The sequence below is a fragment of the Sphaeramia orbicularis genome, chromosome 4 (assembly GCF_902148855.1).
Source record: "Sphaeramia orbicularis chromosome 4, fSphaOr1.1, whole genome shotgun sequence".
NCBI classification, from domain to species: domain Eukaryota; kingdom Metazoa; phylum Chordata; class Actinopteri; order Kurtiformes; family Apogonidae; genus Sphaeramia; species Sphaeramia orbicularis.
This window is the reverse complement of record NC_043960.1, coordinates 13,196,992-13,223,581: the sequence shown is the minus strand read 5'-3', so window position 1 is coordinate 13,223,581 and position 26,590 is coordinate 13,196,992. Positions and strand designations below refer to the sequence as shown.

The window sequence follows — 26,590 nt, the reverse complement described above, 5'->3', positions numbered from 1 at the left end:
TCTGTAATGTAACTAAAACTGTTAATTAACCCTTTCATGCACAGTGGTCACTACAGCAGACAGTTACTCTACAGCTGTTCTCTTGTATTTTCATGGGTTTTATCGTTTTAGTTCCATATCAGCTAACACAGTGGACACTTGTGCAACATCCCGTACACTGCAATTCATACCATTACTGTAACTACACTGTTCTTGATAAACCTGATCTAGAGTAACATGTTTAAGCGTAAATTAAGTGCTTGTTATTGTTATAGGTCTGTAATTAACAGTTTGTATGTATTTTTAAAGTTGTCGGGTTTTTTTTCCCATGTAGAAATGATAAGTTACTACTCAAAAATCACCAAATTCATGCAAAAATTACCCTAAAACCAACTAAAAATTACTCAAAAAACACATGAAAATCACCCAAAAATGACCCCAAAACCACCTAAAAATTACTCAAAAAACATCTAAAAACCACCTAAAAACCGCCCAATAATTACCCACAAAACACCTAAAAACCACGTGAACACCACCTAAAAATCATGCGAAAAACCACCTAAAAATCACCCAATAATTACTTACAAAACACCTAAAAACCACGTGAACACCACCTAAAAATCATGCGAAAAACCACCTAAAAATCACCCAAAAATTACCCACAAAACACCCAAAAACCACGTGAACACCCCCTAAAAATCATGCAAAAACCGCCTAAAAAACACCCAAAAATTACCCACAAAACACCTAAAAACCACGTAAACACCACCTAAAAATGATGCAAAAAACCCACCTAAAAATCACCCAAAAATTACCCAAAACTACCTAAAAACCACCCAAAAATCCCCCCTAAAAACCACCTAAAAATCACCCAAAAACCCACCTAAAAATCACCCAAAATTTACCGAAAAACCACCTAAAAACCCACCTAAAAATCATGCAAAAATTACCCAAAAACCACCTAAAAATCACCCCAAAATGACCCCAAAACCACCTAAAAATTACTCAAAAACCATCTGTTTTTTTTTTTTGCATATTAACTCCATGAAGTGAGTAATGACTGGTATTAGCATGTTCAAATATGAGAAAACTTCAGATTAGTAGCATTAAAGTAAAGGTTCATACTGTCTTCCACATATAATTTTTATGGATAATTCATTTATCAGACAAACTAGTAAAGCAGGTAAACAAACAACTACCCCTGTCTGAGAAATGAATTACCTATATTAAGAATTAAAAATGTTTTTATTTCATAGTTTTCACACAGTATATCTGTAAATACATGTTTCTTTGCTCCAAAAATTAAATGCATAATGTCCAGCTGAATGGACATTTTTGCAACTCCCTGAAAAATAGCTTCATAAGAAAATTTTCTTTAGGCACATTTTTTTCATGCCTAAAGAGGAATAAAAACACTCAGGGAAAAAATATTGACTAAGGTTCTCATAATTCAAGCATGAAAGGGTTAAATAAAGCTCAATACTGTATTTGCCTGTGAGATGTGAAGTATAAAGCTGCACAGAAGAACCTGAAATATGTGCGTACTGGTGTGTTTGTTTCCTCAGGAGCCCTTTACCCAGATGGTACTGATGCACGACTGAAGCGCGACGACTCAGTGCCTCCTGGTGGGACAGTAGTTTATGAGTGGACCCTCCCCGAATCCCACAGCCCAACAGCCCGCGACAGTAACTGCCTGACCAGATTTTACCACTCCCACGTCTCTGCACCGAAAGACATCAGCTCAGGACTGATTGGCCCGCTCATCACCTGTAAAAGAGGTATGAAGTCTAGTCCCAGTAAACGCATATCTGTGCCTCTAAGATATGCATCATGGGCACATCTGAGAAATAAAGTCCATTTTCAAGATGTTATTTCATCTCTTCCCACTACGTTTTTAACCCATAGAGACCCAAACAGCCACTGGTGACGCAAACTATCTACACATATGAACTGTTTAATACCTGTTGATCCACTAATCCTATCAATCCATGTAAATAACTGGTGTAAAATGCAGTTTATCATCTTTTCATGGTCATCAGATATGACACATTTGGACGTTCAGAGGCTCCGTAGTGAATGTGGAAACACCATCGTCTTCAACAACATTGATTCACCAGTAAAAGCCATGGAGTTGGATCAGTGACTGTGGATGGAGACATATTTTTACATTCAGTTACCAATATCTTTGCTGAAAAAGTAGCTTTTTCTTCATTTTTCTCTGTTTTGATATAATTAACTTTGAATTTACACTGAGTTTTCAGGAACATTTACATAATATGTGAATTAAATACAGGAAAATACATGATTTACACCAAAAAATGCAAAAGGATGGATAGTGGATAATAAAAAAAATGGTGATAAATAGAAATAAATAAATAAATCATTTGAGAAGTGCCACAAAACTAGCACTGGGTTTTTATGGGTTAACCAAAATCCTGTTGCCATATTATAGCTACACTTAATATAATATACATATAATATAATCAGTGTTGGGAGATTTAATTGGTGGTGGATCACTAGTTACCCAGTTAAATTTTCATTACACCTTTGATTACTATTCCAACAAGTGTTTTTAAACATTTTAATAAAGCAACTTTGATTAAAAATTTAAAATATACTGTGAATAAAATTAGAATTTTTTTTATTTTTGATGTGTATCCATCAAACCAACACATTTAGATAAACATTAACTGTAAAACAGGGAAAATTACACCACTTTGACATTATAAGATTTATATAAACATTTTGCTGGAAAGAATATATGCATGTGTAACTCTTTCTTTGTGTTATTTACATATTTTTCTCAACCACTAATAAGTTACAATTAGATTTATTTTATAATTTAATCATAATACAATAGATCTGTGCTGTGCAGACTCATATTGAGCCCATTTGTTATTTTAACATCAAGTTGAATAGCAGAAACTTTGAGTAACCCTAATTTATATCAGTAATTTAGAACCAATATAAAACTGATTCAAAATTATTTTTCCCCTTTAACAAATTACTTGTTTCTGCTTTTCATACTCCACTTTTATCTGTGCTTCCTGTCCTTGTAGGAACTCTGGACGTACATGCAGAGAGGACAGTAGACTACCTGTATTCTCTGTTGTTCATGGTGTCAGATGAAAACTTCAGCTGGTACATCGACGACAACATCAGAACATACATCCCTAATCCGGCCACTGGTTTAAAAGAAAATGAAGACTTCATTGAGAGCAACAAGATGCACGGTGAGGAGCCATTCACTTCTAAAACCACATCCGTGTACTCATAAAACCTGTTAACCCAGTCAACCTGTTTGTATTTGGCAGCTATAAATGGGTTTGTGTTCGGCAACCTGCCCGGACTGAGCATGTGCCAAGGCAACAAGATCCAGTGGCATATGATTGGCCTCGGCAATGAGGTAAATATTTAAATAATAATTTTATCAACCTGAATATCTGATTAGCTGCTCTTTACAATTGTTTCTGTGTATTTCAGCACACTCCTATGCCTTGAATATCCAGTGTGCATGTAAGATAACGATCATAAATACATTTTCATTAGTGTATAATTACACAAAAATAGCAATTGTTATGTTTTTGTTACTTTAGAGTGAACCCTTTATTTCAACAGAGGGAACAAGTTATACTGAGCTCTACATTTCTTGAGAATGAACTTCTTGAACATTTGTAACATTACATTCATATAAGTCTGCTGAAGTTAGAATACATGCTTCTTAATATTAAGGATGCAAACTTTATTACCCCGGCCCCCAAAGGGGTGATTGCCAGTGACCCAGAATAGATGTGGTTACATTTTGGGAAAAGTAGGTCATTTTTTATGAATGAAAAAAAAAAAAAAAAATTCTCCCATTTACTTATACTGGGCAAAATTTCAAATGTCTACATAAAGATCAATTTTGTTTCAATTTACTTCAAACTTGGCACATACATAAAGGCAATTGATATGCTGACATCAGCACATGCATAGATACGACATCAGCTGGATTGATGCCAAAATAAGTGACAATATGTGCAATGGGTGGGGTTTGTTGTGCTTGGAACCACCTGTTTTTTCATGTAGTGCCTTTCACAATCTAATAACCAAAAACATTTCTTCATCTACGTATCAGTCTATTATCTGCTGGTTCACTTCTCTAACAATTCAACAAAAATATACAGCTGTTTCTTTTTTATCCATTTATCTTAAAATATTTGTTTTTAATGTAATTTGTATTCTACTGTTTCCTATAAAAGTCCGATTTGTGTTTCTATGCAACCTTCAACCATGCCGTCTTTTATGATTGTGCTTTTTATGATAATATCCCAAAGTAAATCTATATTATACTATGCTTGCTAAGGATGGTGTCTTCTAAAACAACAATATTCAACTGTCATTTCTCTGCAGGTGGACATGCATTCAGTTCATTTTCACGGTCAGATTCTGACCACCCAGAACCGTCACACAGACACAGTCAGTCTGTTTCCTGCCACCACAGCCACAGTTGAGATGGACGCCGACAATCCTGGACACTGGCTGCTGACCTGCACTGTCAACGACCACCTGATGGGTCAGTCTGTACACTGGTATCCTTTACTGCCCCCTGAGGACCATCGAGGCAAAAATGTACATGCACTAAAAACTGCTATAAAATCTTTCTATATCAATATTGTTTCTTCTTTTTTCTTTCAAACCACTTCAGCTCTGCTCAAATTTACTTAATGTTCAATAATATTCAAGTGTTTAACCCTTTACATGCCAATTTGAATACATGATTTACTGTTGTTGATTACAAAAACAAACAAAAAAGAGATTTAAAAAAAAAATACAATGAATATTGGTGAGGTGGGGCATTGCTGGTGATTAGCGTTTTGAATATGTAACAAAAAAAAAAGAAAAAGTAACATTGATTCCATTGAATTAGTATTTTTTATGGGAGATTAATAAAAAAAATAGTTTCAATGGAAGTCAGTGAGGCATTTTTTGCCATGAGGGTCCTGCACTGTACAAAAACTAATGCATCACTTCTCTGTCTTTTGGCCAAGATTAAGTGCAAAAACTACTAATGCAATGGAATCTGTCTTATTGCTTATCTTTGACATATTCAGGACTCTGATATCATACATAGTGCAGGAATGTAGAATTATTTTATATCAAAAATCTTGTGTAGTTTTTTTTAATAAAACAAGTGGCATCATGTATACAAATTGGCATTTAAGTCTGAAATGTATTGAATATTTGCTAGTTCTAGATAGAGTTGAAGTGGTTTAAGAGATTTATGCAGAAAAAAATGTTGATATGATGATTTAATAGCAGTATTGTTGGTGTACATTTTTGGCTTGAGGATCACCAGAGGATGCAAAAAAAACGTCAGTAGTAAATAATAGACCAATAAGACTAACTGACATTGGATTAAAATATGTCTAAAAAGAGTGTCAAATTCATGCCATAAACTGTAACACATCCATAATAATCAGAAAATAAAATAAGAAAAATGACAAAAATGACAAAATGGCCTGAGTTAAGTTAAAAGAGAAGAAATCCAACCCCTTGGTGAATTACTGGTGATATTTTTGCTTTTTTTTTTTTTTTTTTTTTTAGCTGGGATGCAGGCTTTATTTGAAATCAAGAAATGTTTCCCCAACGTCCACAAGCCTCGTCCATATGGTGAAACCAGAGAGTACTTCATCGCTGCTGAAGAAGAGGTGTGGGACTACGCTCCTACACTGCCCACAGATGGGTAGGTTAATGTGTGGACACATGAACAACAATGACCTGGTCCTCCAGTCACCAAGATAAGAGTAAAAAACAAACTACTGTACTGATGTGTGTGTGCAGGGAAGCAGACATTTATGTAACCAGAGGTCCCCAACGGATCGGAAACCGCTACAAGAAAGTTCGTTATACGGAGTACACAGACAACACCTTCACAACCAAGATGTTACGCAGTCCTGAGGAGCAACACCTTGGAATTCTGGGTAATCTAAACTGAACTGGGAGGGTCTTTTTGAGTAAATGAAATGACTGAAATTTGATAAGAGCTACATTTTAAAAACAAAAGAGCAGTGAATAAAATGAGACACAAAATAGACTAATTCGACTCAAATATTAATATTCTCAATGTGTTTTTGTTATCAACTGGAAAATACTATTCCTCCATCACTAGATATATTGTAAAACCTCTTTTAGACTAAGTTTTCATTTAAACCATGTAGAAAATAAATTTGAGTTCCAATTAGACAGAAGGTTATTTTAGTTCAGTTCTGTGTAAGACATGTGTCACATTTCCTTAGGATCATATTTATTTTTAATAAGAAAAATCCTGCTTTGAAAGTTAGAACATACATAGATTAGTCTAATACCTGAAGATAACACATATTTGGTTGGTAGTTTTATTCCAACCTTTATGAATAAAGTTGTTTAATGGTCACCTTTAAGTCTAAGAAATTAAATATGAAATTTACCAAAATAATTTTTATTTATTTTAACTTTTATTTGACAGGTAAGTTAGTTGAGAACTGATTCTCATTTTCAATAATAATGATATTTCAATGATAATGATTTCAATAATGGTAAGTCTTTGACAACTTTAATGTCCTCCAGGAAGTAATTTAAGGTTCAGTAAGGAATATTTAAAGCAAAAACAAAATTGCATCACTTGTATTTTACATCAAATTTTTAATTTCACTGTATTTTCATTGATTTTCCTGTTTCAAATGATTCACACTTCAATTAGTTTAACTATTGTCACCACTGAATGCCCATGTTCCAAGTGTAATTCCTTTGAAATTGCATTTGTTAGGTGTTTACTGTTTCAAGGATTAACTGTTTTAACTATCAGTAACTCATGTGTTTTCTTGGTTATAGTGTAAATGAGGCTTTCACCTCCATATATTCTGATTCATAATGCTGAAATTCATTACAGAACAGGATTAGGACCACTGGAAAAAAAAAATAAAAGGTCCTATACATATTTTTTATTAATATTCTGAGGAAAACAAGTCAGAATTCGGAGAAAAAAGTCACAATTCTGCCTTTTCCTCATAATAATAATTAAATAAATATATTGGACCTAATTTTTTTTTTCCAGTCTTCTTTCGTAACTCATCACCCATCACATTCCAAATATTCCTTTTGTTTGTGGATAATACTGTAAAAAGGATGCATTTGATGCTGTGACTTGCCATTTGGAAATATTAACATTTCTTTGTAATATTGAAAAATTAGAGATGGAACATGCAAAACTATGAAATTAAACAGAAACATGCAATTACTGATTATGGTTATTTAACAGAAACAAGTCACAACATCAAAACATATAATTTCTGTGCATTATTTTTGGAACATGGATTCATTTCAGCAGTATAATATGATAATTACCACTTACTTCCTAGAATGTTGTGTTATTACCTGGTATTATGATATGACACTTAAGGGTAACACTTTACATTTCAGCTTGGTAATAAAATGGTAATAGTGGTGTAATTATCTGGTAATAGTGGTGTAATTATCTAGTAATAGTGGTGTAATTATCTGGTAATACATTAGTAATAAAGGACATCCAAGGCAGTCCTGAAGTAGTGGTGGTGGTGGTAGTAGTAGTAGTAGTAGTAGTGGTAGTAGTAGTAGTAGTAGTAGTAGTAGTAGTAGTAGTAGTAGTAGTTTATTTGGTCATTAATTACTTTAGACAACAAACAAAAAACAACATATTCACTGTTCCATATATAATGTGACTGAAAGGCTTTAGGTTGAAGTTCAGACTTACTTTGCAGAACCGTAATTTACAGTTAACACAATGTTTCCACATGAAAACAAACAAGCAAACAAAAAAATGTCATGGTAATCATTGCTAAATATACAACAGAAGAAAACGCATATTTAATTTAATTCAGGTAAATCATGTCATGTCCTTATCTCAACCAATATTACCAATATTGATCCTTGTCTTTTAAAACAAGTATTTTTATCTTTATTTATTTGTGTCAAGACACTTCACTCACCTTGCCTCCAGTGTCACTCACACTGGTGTATGAATGTGTATAAATATTTGGTGGTGGTCGGAGGGGCTGTTTGTCTGCCAGTTCAATGCCAGTGTAGTTTGATGTAGTTTACCACCACCAGAGTGTGTATGTGAGCTAATGAATAACGGATCAATAATGCAAAGCGCTTTGGGTGCCTTGAAAAGCGCTACAGAAATCTAATCCATTATTATTATTATTAGGGATGCACCGATACGAGTATTGGGCATTGGCTCCGATACTCAGTGTGTGTACTCGTATTCGTACTTGTAAAAGTAATCCGATACAAATGCACCGATACCACTTACGGTCGTGTGACATTCACAGTTCAGTGCAGCAGGTACGCGGCGGTGGAATAATGTGTGTGGAGTGTGAAGAGTGTGGAGATTTTTCAAAATAAATAACGGTGATAAAAGTAATCCTGACTGCAAGTAACGTTACAGACACAGACAGATACGGACGCAGTGTTCTGTCTGTCCTCTGCGTACATTCCATCCTTTTTCCAGGTGCTGGCAGATGCGTACCCAGACAGAGAATACCACCGGGAGTATGGAGCGGTGCAGACCGCTGCCAGCAGAAGTGAAAACCAAACTTATCGCTCATTTGTCTTTTCTCTACCTGCTGAAGCTAAGCTGTTAAACCTTACCAGAGAAAACGCTGCAACATTACTGTAGTATCACATTACTGTTGCCTCTGTCGTCTCCATGTTTATTATTACTGACTTTCTTCTTCTTCTTCTCAAAAAACTTTACTTTTCTTCGTGGTATTTGTCCAGTATGGTTAATTCAGAGCGGCGCCCCCTGGTGAATTAACTAAGTAAGTAAGTAAATTTTATTTATAGAGCACTTTTCACAGACAGAGTCACAAAGTGCTTTATCAAATCGAATCAAAATCAAGTCAAGTTAACAGAAACCCAACAGAATCCTCCAGGAGCAGACACTTGTGATTGGTGACAGTGGCGAGGAAAACTTCCCTTTAACAGGCAGAAACCTCAAGCAGACCCAGACTCCTGAAGGATGGCTGTCTGTCTTGACGAGAGAGAGTAAAGGAGGAGAAAAGAGAGAGCGATAGGGATATAGAATTAATTGAGAAACGTTCATTCAAACACATTAAATGTCAGTAGCAGCACTTTGTTCCAGTCAGACTAATGACAACGACAATAAAGCACATTTACAAAAGGAACTAAGAACTGGAATGGGATTATTAAGTACTCGTATCGATACTCGGTATCGGCAAGTACTTACATATAAGTACTCGTACTCGGTCTGGAAAAAAGTGGTATCGGTGCATCCCTAATTGTTACAATAATAAACCCCTGATTGGTGCTTTTGTTCCTCCAGGTCCTGTGATGCGAGCTGAAGAGCGAGACACCATCAGAGTTGTGTTTAAGAATAAAGCCACCCGGCCGTACACTATACAACCACATGGTGTACAGTACAGCGTGGAACAGGACGGGACGCTCTACCACAATGAACTAGAAGGTTAATACACACTTTTTACAATGGAAACACACTACATGGTGTTCCTCCATTTTTTAACACTTCTCTGCTTCTGTTTAGAGTCTCACACAGCAAAGAAACTGAGGGAACTAAAGAGGTTACCACGTGAGTTTAGCACGAAAAACATACAAAATATTACATTAGAATACAGGACGGACAATGAGGGGTTTGTTTTTACATTAATCAGGCTTGTTTTATATACATTTCCATATTTAGGGATTGTGACTCCTCCCCCTGCCGCCCTGGTCCGACCCGGGACGGTCCACACCTATGAGTGGACGGTACCAGTGGGTGCCGGTCCAGTACAAGGGGAGGCCGACTGTCTGACGTATCTGTACTACTCAGCAGTGGACGCTGTCAAAGACACCAACTCTGGACTAGTCGGACCCCTCCTCATATGTAAACCTGGATCGCTTAAGAGAGGAGTACAGGTGAGGACAGGAGTAAAAAAAAAAAAAAAAAGACTAAGTGAATGTTTTGAACAGAACTATGAATGGTGTGGGGGTAAATCAGAATACAAAGCAGGTTTTTTCCTTTAACCCACAAAGACCCAGTGCATATTTAGTGGCAGTTCTTAAATGAATTCTTGTCTTTCTTAAGTGATTTATCACCATTTATTCTAATATTATCCTCTATAGTTTGCATTTTTCACAGTAAATTATGTATTTTCCTACATTTAATTTCCTCAGGTTATTATATCAAAACAGCGAAAACTGACAAAAAAGTGACTATTTCCACAAATATATCAATAGCTGAATGTTAAAACGTGTGTCCATCCACTGTCATTGATCCAACTCCATGGGATTTACTGGAGAATCAATGTTGGTAAAGATGACAGTGTTTCCACGTTCACTACGAAGCCTCTGAACGTCCAAATGGGTCATATCTGATGACCATGAAAAGATAATAAACTGCATTTTACCCTAGTTATTTACATGGATTGATAGGAAAAGTAGATCAACAGGAATTAAACAGTTTAGATCAATGGATGGTTTGGGTCGGCAGTGGATATTGGGGTCTTTATGGGTTAACCCTTTAAACCCTAAGCCTTAAAGGGTCTGTGTGGATTTTTTTCTTATTTTCACGATAAAAAGGTCAGAAAATATACTGTGTCCTTTTGCCCATTTTTCCAGAGCACTTAGAACTTTCAAAATATAGCAGTCATTTACAGTCATTTATTAACAGTTACAATTTAGTGCATGTTATAATACTGCTAAAATGGCTTCTTCTCCAGCTTCTAGTACAGGTGTGAGTGAAATTACCATAATGATTCAATAAAACCATATGAAGAGCGACGTCTGAGGTTTCAGAAACCACTGGAATTTTTCCAGTTGCAAAAACAGTGATAGAGTTACAGCCATCTAAAATGCATATGTGCAGGGCATGTCAGCAATGACACGTCAGGTTTTTAGCTTACCAGCCGAGAGGCCGTAAGCTATTGTCGTCATGCGGCGTCCGGCGGCGGCGTCTGTCATTGTCTGTCGTCCGTTACAAAACTTTCAATTGTCTTCTTCTCTGCAACTACAATTCCGATTGACTTCAAACTTGGTATACAGTTTCTTTATGATGATGTCAACAAAAGTTAGTGAAATTATTTGGATCCGGATCTGATTCTGGATTTGGTGTGACTTTGAAAAATTTCCCCATTATCAGAGATAGGAAGTGGATCAATGCAATAACTCAGTAAATATAAATGATATCAAGCTGAAATTTCTACAGTCCAGCCCTGAAGGAGAGATGACCAAAACATAATGGCCACATGCTGATCAGGATCTTCTTGTGGATCTGGGAACTGACGGAAAATTTAACATGGGCTCTTATGGGGAAAAAATTTCAGTCGTCTTCTTCTCCGAAACTACAGTTCTGATTGACTTCAAACTTGGCGACTTTGAAAAATTTTCCCATTATAAGAGATAGAAAGTGGATTGATACAATAAATCAGTAAGTATCAATGATATCAAGTTGGAATTTGAATTTTTTTACAGATCTGATTGGAATATGACCAAAACATGGGCTATTTCTGTAATATAATAAATACACAAAACTGGGTGATAATAAATGGCATCTGGATACATTTCCCAAAGCTTTTAATTTGGCCGGTAAGCTACAGGGCCATTGGTCCTATTTTTAATTTATAATGTTATGTTCTACGTTATTCATTGAAAGTCAAATGGTTATTTAATCAAAACAGAGAAAACTGAAGAAAACAGCTCACCTTTTCCTTCCATCCTGACAGGAGCAATCCCCTCATCACTACTGGCTCCTGGCTCTGCTTCTGTCACTAAAGCACATTTTAAAAATGCTCATAATTCTCAGCACAAATCTGACATGTCAGTTTCATTCATGTAGTGCTGAATCATCTAGCATCTCAGAGCACCTTTCATACTGAACAGGCCTACACCATACTCTTCATTGTAGCCTATTTATTCTAATAATCTTCACTCTATGAGCAGTCCTACCTGCCCACTCTGGACTTGTGGGCTCATGGGTGGTGTCTGCTGCTGGATCTGTTTTCTGACTCTGAGGAGCTACAAGACAAAGTTTCCCAGTTCTGTGGCGTCGCATCATACTATTATTTAAAATGTATAATGTTATGTTACATGCCACAATGCCACACAATTCATTGACTCCATAATTAACTAGTTTGAAAGGTGCTTTACCCGGTTCATCGTCCTCTTTAGTTGTTTCCAACCGGGAGGTCGTTTTTGTGAAAAAGTTGCAGATTTTGGCACATTTGGCTGCGTTTGCTTCCAGAGCTTTCCTCTTTTTAATTCTTGCCTTCTCTGCACCACCCTTGTTCTTTCTATTATCCATGTTTCAAACAGCAAACACAGCTGACCACCGACAGCCTACAGAGCACAGATGGTATATGCTCCACAGCTACAGTATAGAGCTACTAACCGTATGCAAGGACATATGACGTCAGGTCACGGTGCATCTGCAAACAAGAGGAAGAAAAAAAAAACAAAACAGTTTGCTAGTAGAGGGGGTGGTGGCCCAGGAACAGCAGCAGCAGCTTACGTGATCAACCCAGTGCTATGACTGACCACCCCCCGCAAAAAAAAAAAAAAAGAAAAAAAGATAAATAAAATATTAAATATATATTTACAGTGAACTCCAGCCCTCGTGGCCTAAATATTAATACCAGCCCACCGGGAATTGTCCCGGTCCTCCCAATTAGCCAGTCCAGGCCTGCTCATTAGTTGTTTCCAACCGGGAGGTCGTTTTTGTGAAAAAGTTGTCGATTTTGTCACATTTGGCTGCGTTTGCTTCCAGAGCTTTCCTCTTTGTAATTCTTGCTTCTCCACACCACCCTTGTTCTTTCTATTATCCATGTTTCAAAAAGCAAACACAGCTGACCATCCACAGCCTACAGAGCACAGATCGTATATGCTCCACAGCTACAGTATAGAGCTACTAACCGTATGCAAGGACAGATTACAGCAGGTCATGGTGCGTTTGCGCCTGCTTGCTAGTAGAGGGGGTGGGGCCCAGGAACAGCGGTTGCAGTTTACGTGATCAACCCAGTGCTATGACCCCCCCCAAAAAAAAAAAAAAAAAACCCAGGCCCGGACTGGGTAATCGGGAGGACCGGGACAATTCCCGGTGGGTCGGTATAATATTTAGGCCGCGAGGGCTGGAGTTCACTTGAAATATATATATATATATATATATATATATATATATATATATATATATATATATATATATATATATATATATATATATTTCAAGTGAACTCCAGCCCTCGCGGCCTAAATATTATACCGACCCACCGGGAATTGTCCCGGTCCTCCCGATTACCCAGTCCGGGCCTGGGTAATAGGATTAGTGGTTGAAAGGATTTTGAAAATTTGTAATCAGTAGGTGTCTTTAGTCACCTCTGACTGTTTACGTCTTTGAGGATTAAGTCAGATGAAAAGTAATTGAGTTCATTTCATCACGCGACATGTGCACTGGAGGAAGATGCATCTATAAAACATAAGCGCTCCAACACACACTGTCTCGATAACTGCTTCAGTCTTTATTTGTTTACAAGACTTGCAGACATGATTTTATTTTCAGAGACAACAGAAGTAGGATTGTTAATACATGGTTGTGAAAATACCTGATAAGGTCTAAGAATACAGAAGACTCCAATGATTAAAGGGGACATATTTTGCTAAACCCACTTTTATTATTAGTCTTTGGTTCATTTATTTGTGTATTTGGGCCCTAATAGTTCAAAAAGTTTGAATTTGAACCCTCTGGGTGCTGCAAAGCTATCTTTATATTCATTTTGGCAAAAATCAAGTGGATTTCTACAACCTGTTTTAATTCCTGCTTAATTTGTCATGTTTTATATCTAGTTACATCATGACATTTGCACAAATAAGGTCAAGACTTCTGACGAACATTTCTCAGAGTACAACATAATTATTTGTCAGCAGCAGCGGTCGTAGTAAAAACTGAAAATATGTCCAAACTTTGAGCCGATTACCTAAAATGTTCAGTTGTTGGTTGTATTAATGAGCACAAGTGGCTGAAAAGGACAGAAAGCAAGTGGCTCATTTGCATTTAAAGGGCCAGCGCTCAAAACAACCTTTCTGGTGTCATTAGTCAAAAATAGGGTTGAAGATGGACCTGTGGAGTTGAATTAATGAAGAATTTAGACCCAAGCAGAGCATTTACAGTTTGTGTAGACCACAGGGAAATGTTTTAAAATGCATAATTCCATTTAAAAAAAGAAAAATATCACTCCTTTAAAAAAAATGTGAACTTTGTGAAACATTGCACCATCAAGGTAGACAAGTGCTAAGTATATGCAAGTCCATTTACAGTTTAGCTTTAAAAGCACATTTGCTGTGGTAGAAAAGATTGAACAAAGGTTTGGTGATGGCTGCAGGACACCAGTCAAAAAAAGACCATTATTATAAGAATAGCAAAATAAAGAAATATAGAACAGCAGCCAAGATATGGACTATACAACTGGAGGACATGTCATTTAATGAGAGCTTCTTTTAAAGTTTTCCTCTCTTTGCTCTCTTCCCCTTGTGCAGAAGAACTTTGATAAAGAGTTTCACCTCCTGGCTACGGTTTTTGACGAGAACTTGAGCTGGTATCTGGATGACAACATAAGAACCTTCGCCACTGCTTCTGCCACCGTTAATAAAGAAGACGAGGGCTTTATCGAGAGCAACAAGATGCACGGTGTGTACAGACTTTTCACACCATCCACCATTTCTTATGCTTTTACTTTAATACTCTCCACTTCCTATAGCTGTTCAACATACTTAATTTTATTTGTCAATTTCTCAGCCATAAACGGGTACGTGTACAGGAATGTCCCAGGCCTGGAAATGTGCAAGGGGAATAAAGTGACGTGGCATCTGTCAGGTCTCGGTACAGAAGGAGACATCAACACACTTTACTTCCAAGGAAACCGCTTCCTCTACCGCCAGAACCGACGGGACACAATCGCCGTTTTCCCTCACATCTCACACACTGTCACTATGGAGCCAGACAGCATGGGTAGGCATTACACACACTCTGGACTGGAGGTAAACATTTGCAACAATCCTAATATACAGTCATGTCTCTAAGTATTTGGACAGTCACAAATTGTGTCTCTGTACGCCGCCACAGTGGATCTTAACTAGAGCTGCACAATATATCGTTCGAGCATCGTCATCGCATTGTACGTGTGCGCAGTAGTCACATCGTAGGTCCTGCGATGTTGGAGGCAAGTGAACTCAGCGTGTTCTCATTTAATTTGAACCTGGGTACCTGATACATACTGGGCGCAGCCATCCACCAATCATAATCGTTCTTACCATACCATACCATACCAACTTTATTTATAAAGCACTTTAAGAACTTTACAGCTGGCCAAAGTGCCGTACACCAAACATAAAACAAGGAATTAAATAAGTAAATAAAACTAGTGAACACACAGGGTGTTAAGTGGGCTAAGAACAACACAATACAAACATCCTAAAAAACAAAGACAAGTTAAAAATCTGTTAAAAACAGCATAAAAAAAACAGACATGTCACTCACTGATTAAAAGCTAATGAGAAAAAGTGCGTTTTTAAATGTGATTTAAAGACAGGTAGAGACTGAGCCTGTCTAACATCTAAGGGCAACTGGTTCCACAACTTTGGGGCGACAACAGAAAAGGCACGGTCCCCACGAAGCTTCTTTTTAGTTTTTGGAACCACAAGCTGCAGCTGATCTGCTGACCTGAGAGCACGAGAGGGGGCATAGGGGTGGATCAGGTCGGACAGGTAGGAGGGGGCAAGGCCATTCAAACATTTAAATACAAATAGAAGAATTTTAAAATCAACTGTAAAACGCATTGGTAACCAATGGAGTGAAGCTAAAACCGGTGAAATATGTTGATGTTTGCGTGTCCCTGTTAAAAGCCGAGCTGCAGCATTTTGGACCAGCTGCAGTCGGGAAAGTGCATTTTCACTCAACCCGGCATAAAGTGCATTACAATAGTCAAGTCTAGTGGTTACAAAAGCATGGATCACGGTTTCAAACAGATCCCTGGGCAGAACAGATTTTACTTTTGCAAGCTGTCTTAAATGAAAGAAACTAGACTTGACCACACCACTAACTTGTTGGTCGGGTTTAAGATTGGGGTCCATTTTAACACCCAAGTTTGACATGACTGGTTTAACCAAATGAGATAAGGAACCCAGGTCAACAAGAGCTGTGTGATTTGAAACACTGGGGCCAAAAACCATCACTTCTGATTTGTCCTGGTTTAGATTCAGAAAATTCAATGACATCCAAGATTTAATATCATCAATACAGTCCAAGAGGGGTTTTAATCAGTTTGCCAAAGCAGACCACGCCCCTTCACACGGAGTAAGAGTCACTGATAACCGCATTAAAAAATGAGCAACAAACAAGAGAAAATCACCAAAAACAAAGGCTTGGTGGCAAAAAAGAAGAGCAATATCAGTTATCTGGAATTACTTCAGCTACAAGAAGGATAATAATGAAACGTGTGCTCTGTGTTGACAGTGCCTTGCACCTGTTACCAAAACGAGAGGAAACACAACTAATTTGTTTGACCATTTACGTTGGTACCACATAGCTATTATATCCTCCTGAGTGTTTTTTTCATATCGCAATATATATCGCAGGGTTAAAAAAAAAAATGAAATGTCAGTTTTTTCCAACATCATGCTGCCCTAATCTTAACAATCAAGGGTGGAAAAATCATTTTAGTTCAGGGGCCACATCCAAGTGGATCGAAGTAGTAAAATACTATCATAATACACTATAAATCTGATAACTACAAATTTTTCTCTTTGTATTAGTGTAAAAAATAATTGCATGAAAATGTTTACATTTACATGTGAATAACCTGAAAAAATATGAACAACATGAAATGTCTTAAGAAAAGTAAGTGCAATTTGATCAATATTCTGCCTGTTACTAATGTTTTATGCCTTTGTAGATCCACTGTGATCTGTAAGTTGTGTGTAAATGATAAGGTGAGGCATAAAATTGTTAAAATTGCACTTATTTTTTAAAAAGAAATTTCAGATTGTTTGTGACTATTTGTGTTATTCACATTTTCACACTATTTTCATAATGGAATTTAACTTTTTTCATTGTTATTATTTCACTTGTTTGACCCACTTGAGATCACATTGGGCTGTATGTGGCTCCTGAACTAAAAAGAGTTTGATACCCCTGTTTTAGACATACAAAATAAGTGAATTAAAATCTGAATTAAATTAATATCTATTGTTTAGTAAATGTTTTTTTTTTTTTTTTTAACTACAAATGTGATGTTGGTTTGTGTTTCAGGTCAGTTTGAAGTGGTTTCTCCCACTGTGAGTCACTATCGTGGTGGGATGCGAGCCAACTACACAGTACAGAAGTGCAGTCTGTTCCAGCGTCAGGGTGAGACGATGCTCCACTCCAAAACCTACTACATCGCTGCTGTGGAAATGGACTGGGACTATTCTCCAAACCGCACCTGGGAAACTGAGATGTTCCGCAATCAGCAGAAGTATGATTGCAAACAAATGCATACGCTTTTCCAGTCGTCATTTCTTTCAAAAACAAAAGCAAATCCAAAAATGAACCTCTATTTCTTTGTGTAGTCCTGCTACAGTCTTCCTTGACAAGCAGGGTGGGTTTATAGGCTCTCGCTACAAGAAGGTGGTCTACCGTCAGTACACCAACGACAGGTTCACGACACAGGTGGAAAGACCACCAGATATGGAACACCTTGGCATTTTGGGTAGGTTATGAGAGTATGCATAAATTACAGATAAACAGGTTTAACCCTTTCATGCATAGGTCACTACAGTGGACAGTTCTTCTCCAGCTGTTCTCTTCTATATTCATGGGTTTTGTTGTTTTAGTTCCATATCAGCCAACACAGTGGACACTTATGCACCATCCCATACAATGACATTCAGACCATTACTGTAACTTTGCTGTTCTTGATAAACCTGATCTGCACTAACATGTTTAAGTGTAAATCAATTGTTATTTGTTAGACAAGAAGTTTTTTTTTGCATATTATCTCCCTGAAGTGAGTAATTACTAGCATTAGAATACGTTAAAATGTGAGAAGACATCAGATTAGCAGCATTAAAAATGTTTTTATTTTATTGTTTTCATATCACTTTCTGATATTGGGTTTTAAACATTTGTTTCTTTACTTCAAAAATTAAATGCATGGATATTTTTGTAACTCCACAGGAAAAAAAAAAACTCGATCGCATTGTTTTTTTTCATGCCTAAGGAGGAATAAAAACACTGCAGAAAAAAATCTTGACTAAGGTTCTCACAATTCATGCATGAAAGGGTTAATTAAAACATGACACTTATTCCCTCTGCTGCGTTTAGGGCCGATGATTCACGCTGATGTTGGAGACAAGGTGAAGGTGGTTTTTAAGAACATGGCATCCAGACCGTACTCTATTCATGCCCATGGGGTCAAGACAGAGGTACCTGAAGTCCAGCCCACTCAACCAGGTACAGAAACAGTATCAGGGGACAGGGAAGCAGACAGTCCAAACACTTATCCTTAAGTATCCTACAGCTACTGTTAATCACCTTGGATATAATTCTGATGTTCACCACTACGGTACCAGAGCCTCAGCCTAAGGTCTACTTACAATACCCCGCCCAAACTGATTCAATGAAAAGCACTGTTGTATATAGAGCTATTTCTTTATGGAACTATCTTCCCTTAAATATTAGAAATATTTTAAGTAAGAAAGCATGTAAAAAACATGTATAGTCACTATTCAGGCTTGAGAGTTACTAGTGTTTTTATGTTACCATTTTGGGAATTTTTGTCTTTCTCTTTCTTCTCCTTTCTTTTTTTACTGTAACTAGTAGGCCTGTAATGGTACACAAAATTTTTGGTTTGGTACGTTTTCAGTTTTCAAAGCCACGGTTTGTTTTTTTCGGTTCGGTACGGGAAGAAAGAAAACCCCTCAAAATGTCTATTAATGCATTTATGAATTTTTTTAAACATTTTTCCCCCAATTTTTGGAGACAATAGAATATGGAAAAACAGGAATAATATAATTCTGCTGCTACAAATCAAATAGAAAATAAAATAAGTTTTATTATTACTAAATGTATTTTAAACATTAGTATTGCACTTCTCCCTGAAAGGTAGTTTCGAACAAAAAAGAAAAATCTAATCACAGTTCTGTCAGTTCACATTCTGCATAAAAATAACAAAAAAATTCCACATGAAATGCAGCATTAACAAGAGGGTAAACTGGTATTCTGTTTAAACAAACTGAAGAGCAACTTTGACAACACAATGAACCAAAGTATTTATTTTAGGACAGAGAGCAAACTGTTTAGGACACTGTGTGTATTTGAGTGTGCCTGTGTGCACGGGGGATTTTTATTTTTATTTTTATTTTTTTTCGGACCCGGGGGGTAGGGGGGCGTGCAGTTATATACCTGGGGGTGCGGTCCATAACTAACGTAATGAATGCTATTGTGAAACAAAAGTGAAACTTTACATACTTTCAACGTTCTATTTATTCCTCTATTGTACAGCATGCGTGACAGACAGACAGACAGACAGACAGACAGACAGACAGACAGACACAGCTAGTGTAAGTGTTTTAGAACTACCGTAGTTCCTAGGGGCCAAACAACGTCCGTCTTATTAATGTCTCTTTCGTCGTTGTTGTCTTTCACCTGAACCTGAACTGATCCAAACTGGACTGTAATGATGGTGGAGGGTCTTCAGTCTCTTCCTTCCAGGTTCACATCATATTTGTTGTTTTTTTTAACCTTATATCAACTGCTGTTTCATATTTTGGGTCAATATATGCTCCTTCAATATGTCCGTGTGAAACTTGCGCGGATTTAAAGTTTCGCATCGAACAACGTCTTTCATTCCTTTTTCTTTTTCTCATCATACTTTGCTGTTTTGGTACAGCTGTGTACCGAACCGAGCAGGTGCGTACCGAAATGGTTCGGTTCAGTACGTGTACCGTTACAGGTCTAGTAACTAGATCTGAGTATGTATTGTAACTGGATGTGTGTATTGTGATTTTGCATCCTGAACTTTTGTTTTTTAAGAGGACCCCAAGAAAGACTAGCCTGGCGTTTGTGTGTCGGCTCATGGGGATCCTCAATAAAGAATAAACAAAGAACAACCTTGGAAAACAGTCTTTTAGGCAAAGATTTAGTGAAAAAACAGGCTGACCAAGAAGCAGGAATTGCCATCTCCTTTTCCCCTTTTTTTTTTTTTTATTACCTCTGCCAAGGAGGTTATGTTTTCATCGGGGTTCGTCTGTTTGTTTGTCTGTTAGCAACATAACGCAAAAAGTTAAGGACGGATTTGGATGAAATTTTCAGGAAATGTTGACACTGGCACAAGAAACAAATGATTAAATTGTGGTGGTGATCGAACAAAAAAATGATGGTGGTGATTTGGGGGGGGCGGGGGGGGCTGTGCTCTCCGAGTGCTTTTCTAGTTGTTCACGTGATGTAAAGAAAAGTGGTGAACAGTGCTTTTAGATCTTGTGCCGTGTGCCACTGAAGAGAAAAGATCTGCAACAACAATTCAAGCATATCTGTGACTCAAAACCCTGAACTTCTACCTTTTACAGGTCAGACTAACTCATATTACTGGTACGTCACGAAGAATACAGGACCGACCACGGAGCAGGAGGAGTGTGCTGTGTCAGCATACTACTCTACTGTGGATGTTGTCAAGGTACGTTAACACACACTGCCCAACTGAACCCATCAAACACACACACACTGACATGATTTACTTCCATGTGCCAGGACATGTACAGTGGTCTGATCGGTCCGTTGGTGATCTGCCGTCGTAGTTGGGCCAGGTGAGTGTTTCTACATTTATAAATCGATCCAGAGTTATTAAATTACTCCTTAAAGGTGGGGTAGATGATCTTGGAAAATCTGTTTGAGCAAGCTACATTTTGAAAATACACAATTCAGAAGTCCAAACCCCTTTCTTCAGATATCCCCCCAAAGCCGAAGCCACACCTCCAGAGTACTGGCATGTGCAATGTTGGTTACAGAGGGTTCATAAGCGCTGCACTGCATCAATTCATCCGGCTCTAGCTCGTGGATCCATGCATACCTCATTCAGTCTCCTCCAACACCCCCGCTCTGACAGAACAGCCCCAGTTCATACCTATCTGACTAACGTTACATTTCCTAGTGATTTATGTTAGTGACAAAACAGTTTGCCGGTGAACTTTCCATCCTAATATAACTAATATAGCCAAGCTCTGGCTGTGGCTTCATTTCCTGTACAAGTGCTCCAAGCCTCTGAGAACGCATGATTCATGCACAAAGAGAGGTATGTGCAGAGGGGGGAAGGCGGAGGGACAAATGGCAGTTGAGTTTGATAGGCATATCACCATTCAATCATTTCGATGGGACGGTTAAAATGATTGGATAGTGTTTTTTCAGTCCTGTTTGTTCCTTGGTTGACTAAATTTTTTTATTTTTGTGTTCGAGCATTTAATTAATTGGTTGTAATTGGGGTGTGAAGGGGATTTTAAGCAACATAGTAAAAAATGCTCCAGGAAAACATCTCCTACCCCACCTTTGATAGACCTGGACAAGTTAATACAGTGTATAGAGTATGTTTATGATCTCTTGGTCCAATGTGGAGATTACTTTTTGTTATCTGTTGGATCCTGAAATATAAATATTGTTAAATGAATTATGATTAACAAAATCATTAACTGTGTTTGTTGCAGGAGTTTGGGATTAAAGAAGGAAGTAGAAGAATTTGCACTGCTTTTCCTGGTTTTTGATGAGAATGAAAGCTGGTGAGTTGCATAACAAATAATTAGCATTTAATGGATCCATTCCCTGAATATATTTGCAAACAGTGTCTCCCAGCAGGTAGACTTGTGTTTTTTTCCACTCTGCCAATGTTGAGTAAATCAAATTGTTGAATGTGTTCATGAAAAGAAATACTCAAACTGAGGTTTCCAGCAGACGCTTATCATTTTAGAATCAAAATAATTTGTTAAAACTTGAGAAGAAATAATCTGTATATACTCAGAGCTTTGGTGTTATTAGTTCATAAAATGATTACAGTGAACTGGTTTAAACCTTATCCTCCAACTGTGGAACAATGGACTCAAAGACTGAAAGATATGAACTGTATAGAAAATATAACAGCAAGTCTGTAGCTGAAAGTGGACATTTATGTGGAGAGATGGTCCTCGTAATATTGTATTTGATAAAGAAATGAGAATATGAGCCTTTGTAATTGTATATAACATTTATCCCTGTGATATTAGGCATATAATGATACAAGAGGTGACAGACTGTTAATATTAAAAAAAAAAAAAAATGGCAGGATTGATTAATAAGCTTTCATTTGGATAATTTCATCAATATAAAAACAAAAATACAATGAAAACAGCACAGATAGTGCCAATTATCAGCTACTACTTGTTGTTGTTGTTGTTGTCAGGTATCTGGATGAAAACATCAGGACAAACATCAGGACTCCTCGTCCAAACTTAAAGGATGATGAAACCTTTATAGAAAGCAATAAGATGCACGGTGAGATAACCACGTACCAGTGAACAAAATTAGCAAAACTAATGTTATAAATTCTTGTGTTGCAGTATCTAGACACTAAGGTGACATTTGCTCAAATATCTTTGTGTGCTTTTTTTGTGTACAGCCATTAATGGTTATGTTTATGGGAACCTGAATGGTCTGAACATGGAGGTAGGAGATAAAGTGTACTGGTATCTGATGGGGATGGGTAATGAAGTGGACATACACACTGCACACTGGCACGGACACAGCGTGGAATATAAGGTACGTAAAAACATACAGACATAGTTGTATAAGGTCCAGTACATTGGATAATTTATACATGTTTACTTGTCTCTGTAGCTGGGTGGAGGTCCTCACCGTACTGATGTGTATGACCTGTTTCCAGCCACTTTCCAGGTAAAATCCCATGATCCATTTGACCCATTTTAACAGTAGTAGTGCTATTACAAAAGTATTTGCCAGAAATGTGTTTAAGTTATTGTTACAGGATATAAGGATTGACCAAAATCACCAAAAATCATGAGAAAAAATAATAAAATTACTCATATCAGTCAATATCATGACAAATCTCAAAATTATTTCTTGTAGATTTAAAGCTTGATTTTTGGTCCTGAGTGACAGCTGAAGAAACCAGATGGTTATTTATAGTGTTAAACAACTTTTATGGCCTGAGGTAAAACATTCAAAACATTAAAAATGATCAAATGTTTGTTCAACATAAAAAATGCACGAGTAAAACTGAGTAAAACATTAAAATGTTGAGAAATTTTGTTTTATATGACAACGCACACAAAATAAATTCTTTAAATTATGTAATTTTTACAATAAAAGTTGCTAAGCCACTGACACCTGCAATTACCCAGTATCATAGAACATTTTGATATGACAATCTATATTATAAAATCCAAGTGGCCTCTGTGTGCGTGTGTGTGTGTGTGCATGTGTGTGTGTGTGTGTGTAGGTGTGTGTGTGTGTGTGTGTGTGTGTGTGTGTGTGTGTCCGGGATTCACACAAAATCCAGAAAGAGCTGACTGCCGTCGTTTGGCATACTTATGTATTTTTGGTCAAGGAACAGACTAGCAAAAACGACAAGTTGATAGGACCAATATTTTGGGAGATATTAGCAATTTTGGAATACAATAGCCTTACAATCACATTGCTATGACCAGAATGCTTTGGTGGTGACTGCTGGACAAATACGGTACAACATACATGAATACACAACAGCATAAAAACTACCACATCTAGAACCCATGGATCCCTACGGGTCAACACACTAGTTTTCATTATTGTTTCACACACTAGAGTTATAGATACCATATTTTCCTGGATGATAAACTTCCATTTGTCAGTCCGTGAACTGTGAAAATATCCATTTAAAACAAGTTGGAAAAATTGATAATATAAAGTAAATTTTATATAATATTTTAATTTAGCTATCACATGACCACTAAATAAATACATACAAATTAAGTCAACTATGAACTCTAAGTACAAAATAAAATATAATATACTACTACTACTCTTTATTATTTGCCAGTATATGTTGTAGTTGTGCACATGCATTTCACACTGAAACTGACCCTAGACATTTAACCAATCAGTAGCTGAACATTCAGGAACACCACATACTGCAGACGAGGAGCAGCGACCTGCCATGTCAGGCACCCAGGAACAAATGGGGGGGTTAAGTGCCTTGCTCAAAGGCACACCAGCCAACAGTTCTACTGGTCTGGGAAATCAAACAGGCAACCCATTGGTCACAAGCCTTTGTCATTTCTCTGTTCAGACGGTAAAGATGCGTCCTCAGTATCCTGGTACCTGGTTACTTCACTGTCATGTCACTGATCACATTAAGGCGGGAATGGAGGCGATGTACACCGTCCGGGAAAAAGGTAAGAAAGAGTTAACGGATTCAGCAAATCCAGATTAAAAAATGATGTGTTTGTGGTAACATGTTTGTTTCCTTTCAACAGAGAGGAGGAGAGGAATCATTGGATGAACAAAAAATTAAACACTTCAGACCAAGATGAGCGTTCAAAATCTAAAAATCAACATCTGTTTATAAACTCACTGCTCCACAGAAGAAACCATTTGGAACCAGGACATCATTTTATATTAAAATGTGCATTTTATAATGGTATGGATGCTTTGTTGTTTCCCAAATTTCACTTTATAATTAATCAAAGGAAATAAAATAAAATCTGTCTGGATGCTTTTATTGTAATTTCTTGTGGAGTCACAGTAACAATAATAAGGCTGTAGAGGGCAATGTGAGCCTGAAGGTAAAGAGTATGTGTGGAGCTGGTGGAGGAAGAACGATAAAGAAACACATCACATATTCATATAGAGTTGGTAATAAATTTGTCCTCAAATTAAGAAGACTACAGAAGTTATTAATTTAGTTTCAATGAACCATAAGGATTACTGCCAGGTTGGAAATTTTGCATGTTTATGTTCAGACCCGGATAATATCTCCATCTAATTCCTCGTTTTTATAGATATTTCTCCAGATGTGATGCTCCTCATTAATAATCTTAATGTTTGAAAGCATAAATAACACTACTAGGATGTACACAAATCTAACAGTTTACTCTCAGTTTATGCTACTTTAGCCTGTGTGACCATTAGGTGGCAGTGCTGTCCCTTTAATCTGCAGTGCATAATTAGCAGTGGTAGCAGTTTGTGATCTGCAAAGCTTGACCAGTACAGTCACACATGAGGCTGCTCAGATGTCGCTGACACACGCAGCTGGTTTTGTAGATTTTGAGTGGACTGTGCTGTTGCTGCTGTTACTGTGAAGTCCAACTTTGTGCAAACATAACGGTCCACAATGACGGGATGCCTTTAGAGACCATCACAAGTGAAGAGCATGTTTAAATTCTTATCATATTATTTCATTTATTGATTTATTTGACAGAGACAGTGCTCATTAATCAGCAAGAGCAAAACTTTTCAGTAAGCCATAGTGAAAAAAAAAAGTAATGCAGGTTTCAGCTATTGTTCCCAGACAGATGTTAAAACCCTATAACACAATAACATACAATTATCTAATATAAATTGTAGATAACAGTGCAGCTAAATTACAATTAGCTGTATAAACACTTCAGCTAAACAGGAAGGCTGTAGGCAGGTGCAGCTGTATTTTCTCTGTTTACATGTTTTCAGGAGCTATAGCCTCAGCTGACTAGTGGAAGAACAGCAAGTGTTCATATCTCTGGTGGTGATAAATCCCACTCTTTGGATGCTGTTATAGAAAAATGCTGACTATCTAAAAGCGGTTCTTTAAGCAGGAATGACACATTCTGCTCTTATGAGTCTTCTGTTGATCTGAGAGCTGGTTCTTTATGTGATAAGCCTGAAGTGGAGGAGGATTAGTTTTATGTAGTATCTTAAAAACCAAAGATTAGAATATCTTATTAAAGAGCAGGCTATGTGTATTTCCACTTTAAAGCGTTCAAAAAATGACCTTAGTGAATCATTACACTGTTTTGAATACAGACTTGTGGTGTTATGTCAAAGATGGTGACGTATTTTATTGTTATTGATATAAACTGAATTTATTGACAGTCATTGGCTGACATGTTACTATACATGTGACCATTACAGGAAGTGATGGGTCACTGGTGAGGAAAACTGACGTCAAAGCTGAGCTGAGGATTAGAAGCAGTAGGAAACAACTTTTAGAATAAAAGAAATTAACAAAGTGACAAATAAAAAAATAAAGGCAGTGGTGGTTTCAGTTATGGACACAGCTTGAAGGTAAAACAATGACGCAGTATTTCTTCCCTGATTCAGACTAAACTGTGGCAGCTCTGACCACGTTTGGACAATTCAAGACAAATAATATCGAAAATGGGAGGGGGCGACTTTCATACTTTATTCAGTCAGTGGCACAGTCTGTGGAGCAACTGTCTCACTGACTAAATAAAGTGTGGAACTCATAGTTCATACACATCTGTATTATGATATCATCAAATTTTCTCCATGAAAACAAAAACTCTGATAATGGTCACGTGATGTGTCAGATGATAGTTTATATTATTAGTATTA

General features: G+C 37.1%; 1 protein-coding gene across 2 annotated transcripts in view; it reads left to right on the top strand.

Annotated features, from left to right (window-relative positions):
- The window catches only part of cp (ceruloplasmin), a 31,738-nt gene extending 6,988 nt beyond the window's left edge, over window positions 1-24,750 (top strand). Inside the window, exons 3-24 of one of the 2 annotated variants that reach the window (XM_030131382.1) lie at window positions 1,545-1,757; window positions 3,039-3,212; window positions 3,294-3,385; window positions 4,372-4,534; window positions 5,566-5,704; window positions 5,803-5,942; window positions 9,323-9,463; window positions 9,542-9,586; window positions 9,698-9,912; window positions 14,521-14,671; window positions 14,780-14,992; window positions 17,291-17,495; window positions 17,590-17,729; window positions 18,344-18,472; window positions 20,587-20,693; window positions 20,768-20,823; window positions 21,715-21,786; window positions 22,443-22,534; window positions 22,659-22,798; window positions 22,877-22,933; window positions 24,327-24,432; window positions 24,514-24,750. In XM_030131382.1, the coding sequence (XP_029987242.1) occupies window positions 1,545-1,757; window positions 3,039-3,212; window positions 3,294-3,385; window positions 4,372-4,534; window positions 5,566-5,704; window positions 5,803-5,942; window positions 9,323-9,463; window positions 9,542-9,586; window positions 9,698-9,912; window positions 14,521-14,671; window positions 14,780-14,992; window positions 17,291-17,495; window positions 17,590-17,729; window positions 18,344-18,472; window positions 20,587-20,693; window positions 20,768-20,823; window positions 21,715-21,786; window positions 22,443-22,534; window positions 22,659-22,798; window positions 22,877-22,933; window positions 24,327-24,432; window positions 24,514-24,539 (2,816 nt within the window). In that variant the 3' untranslated portion in view covers window positions 24,540-24,750. Of the gene's footprint in view, window positions 1-1,544; window positions 1,758-3,038; window positions 3,213-3,293; window positions 3,386-4,371; window positions 4,535-5,565; window positions 5,705-5,802; window positions 5,943-9,322; window positions 9,464-9,541; window positions 9,913-14,520; window positions 14,672-14,779; window positions 14,993-17,290; window positions 17,496-17,589; window positions 17,730-18,343; window positions 18,473-20,586; window positions 20,694-20,767; window positions 20,824-21,714; window positions 21,787-22,442; window positions 22,535-22,658; window positions 22,799-22,876; window positions 22,934-24,326; window positions 24,433-24,513 lie in introns of both variants that reach the window. The other variant, XM_030131381.1, reaches the window with a different exon arrangement.
- Window positions 24,751-26,590: the final 1,840 nt, after the last annotated feature.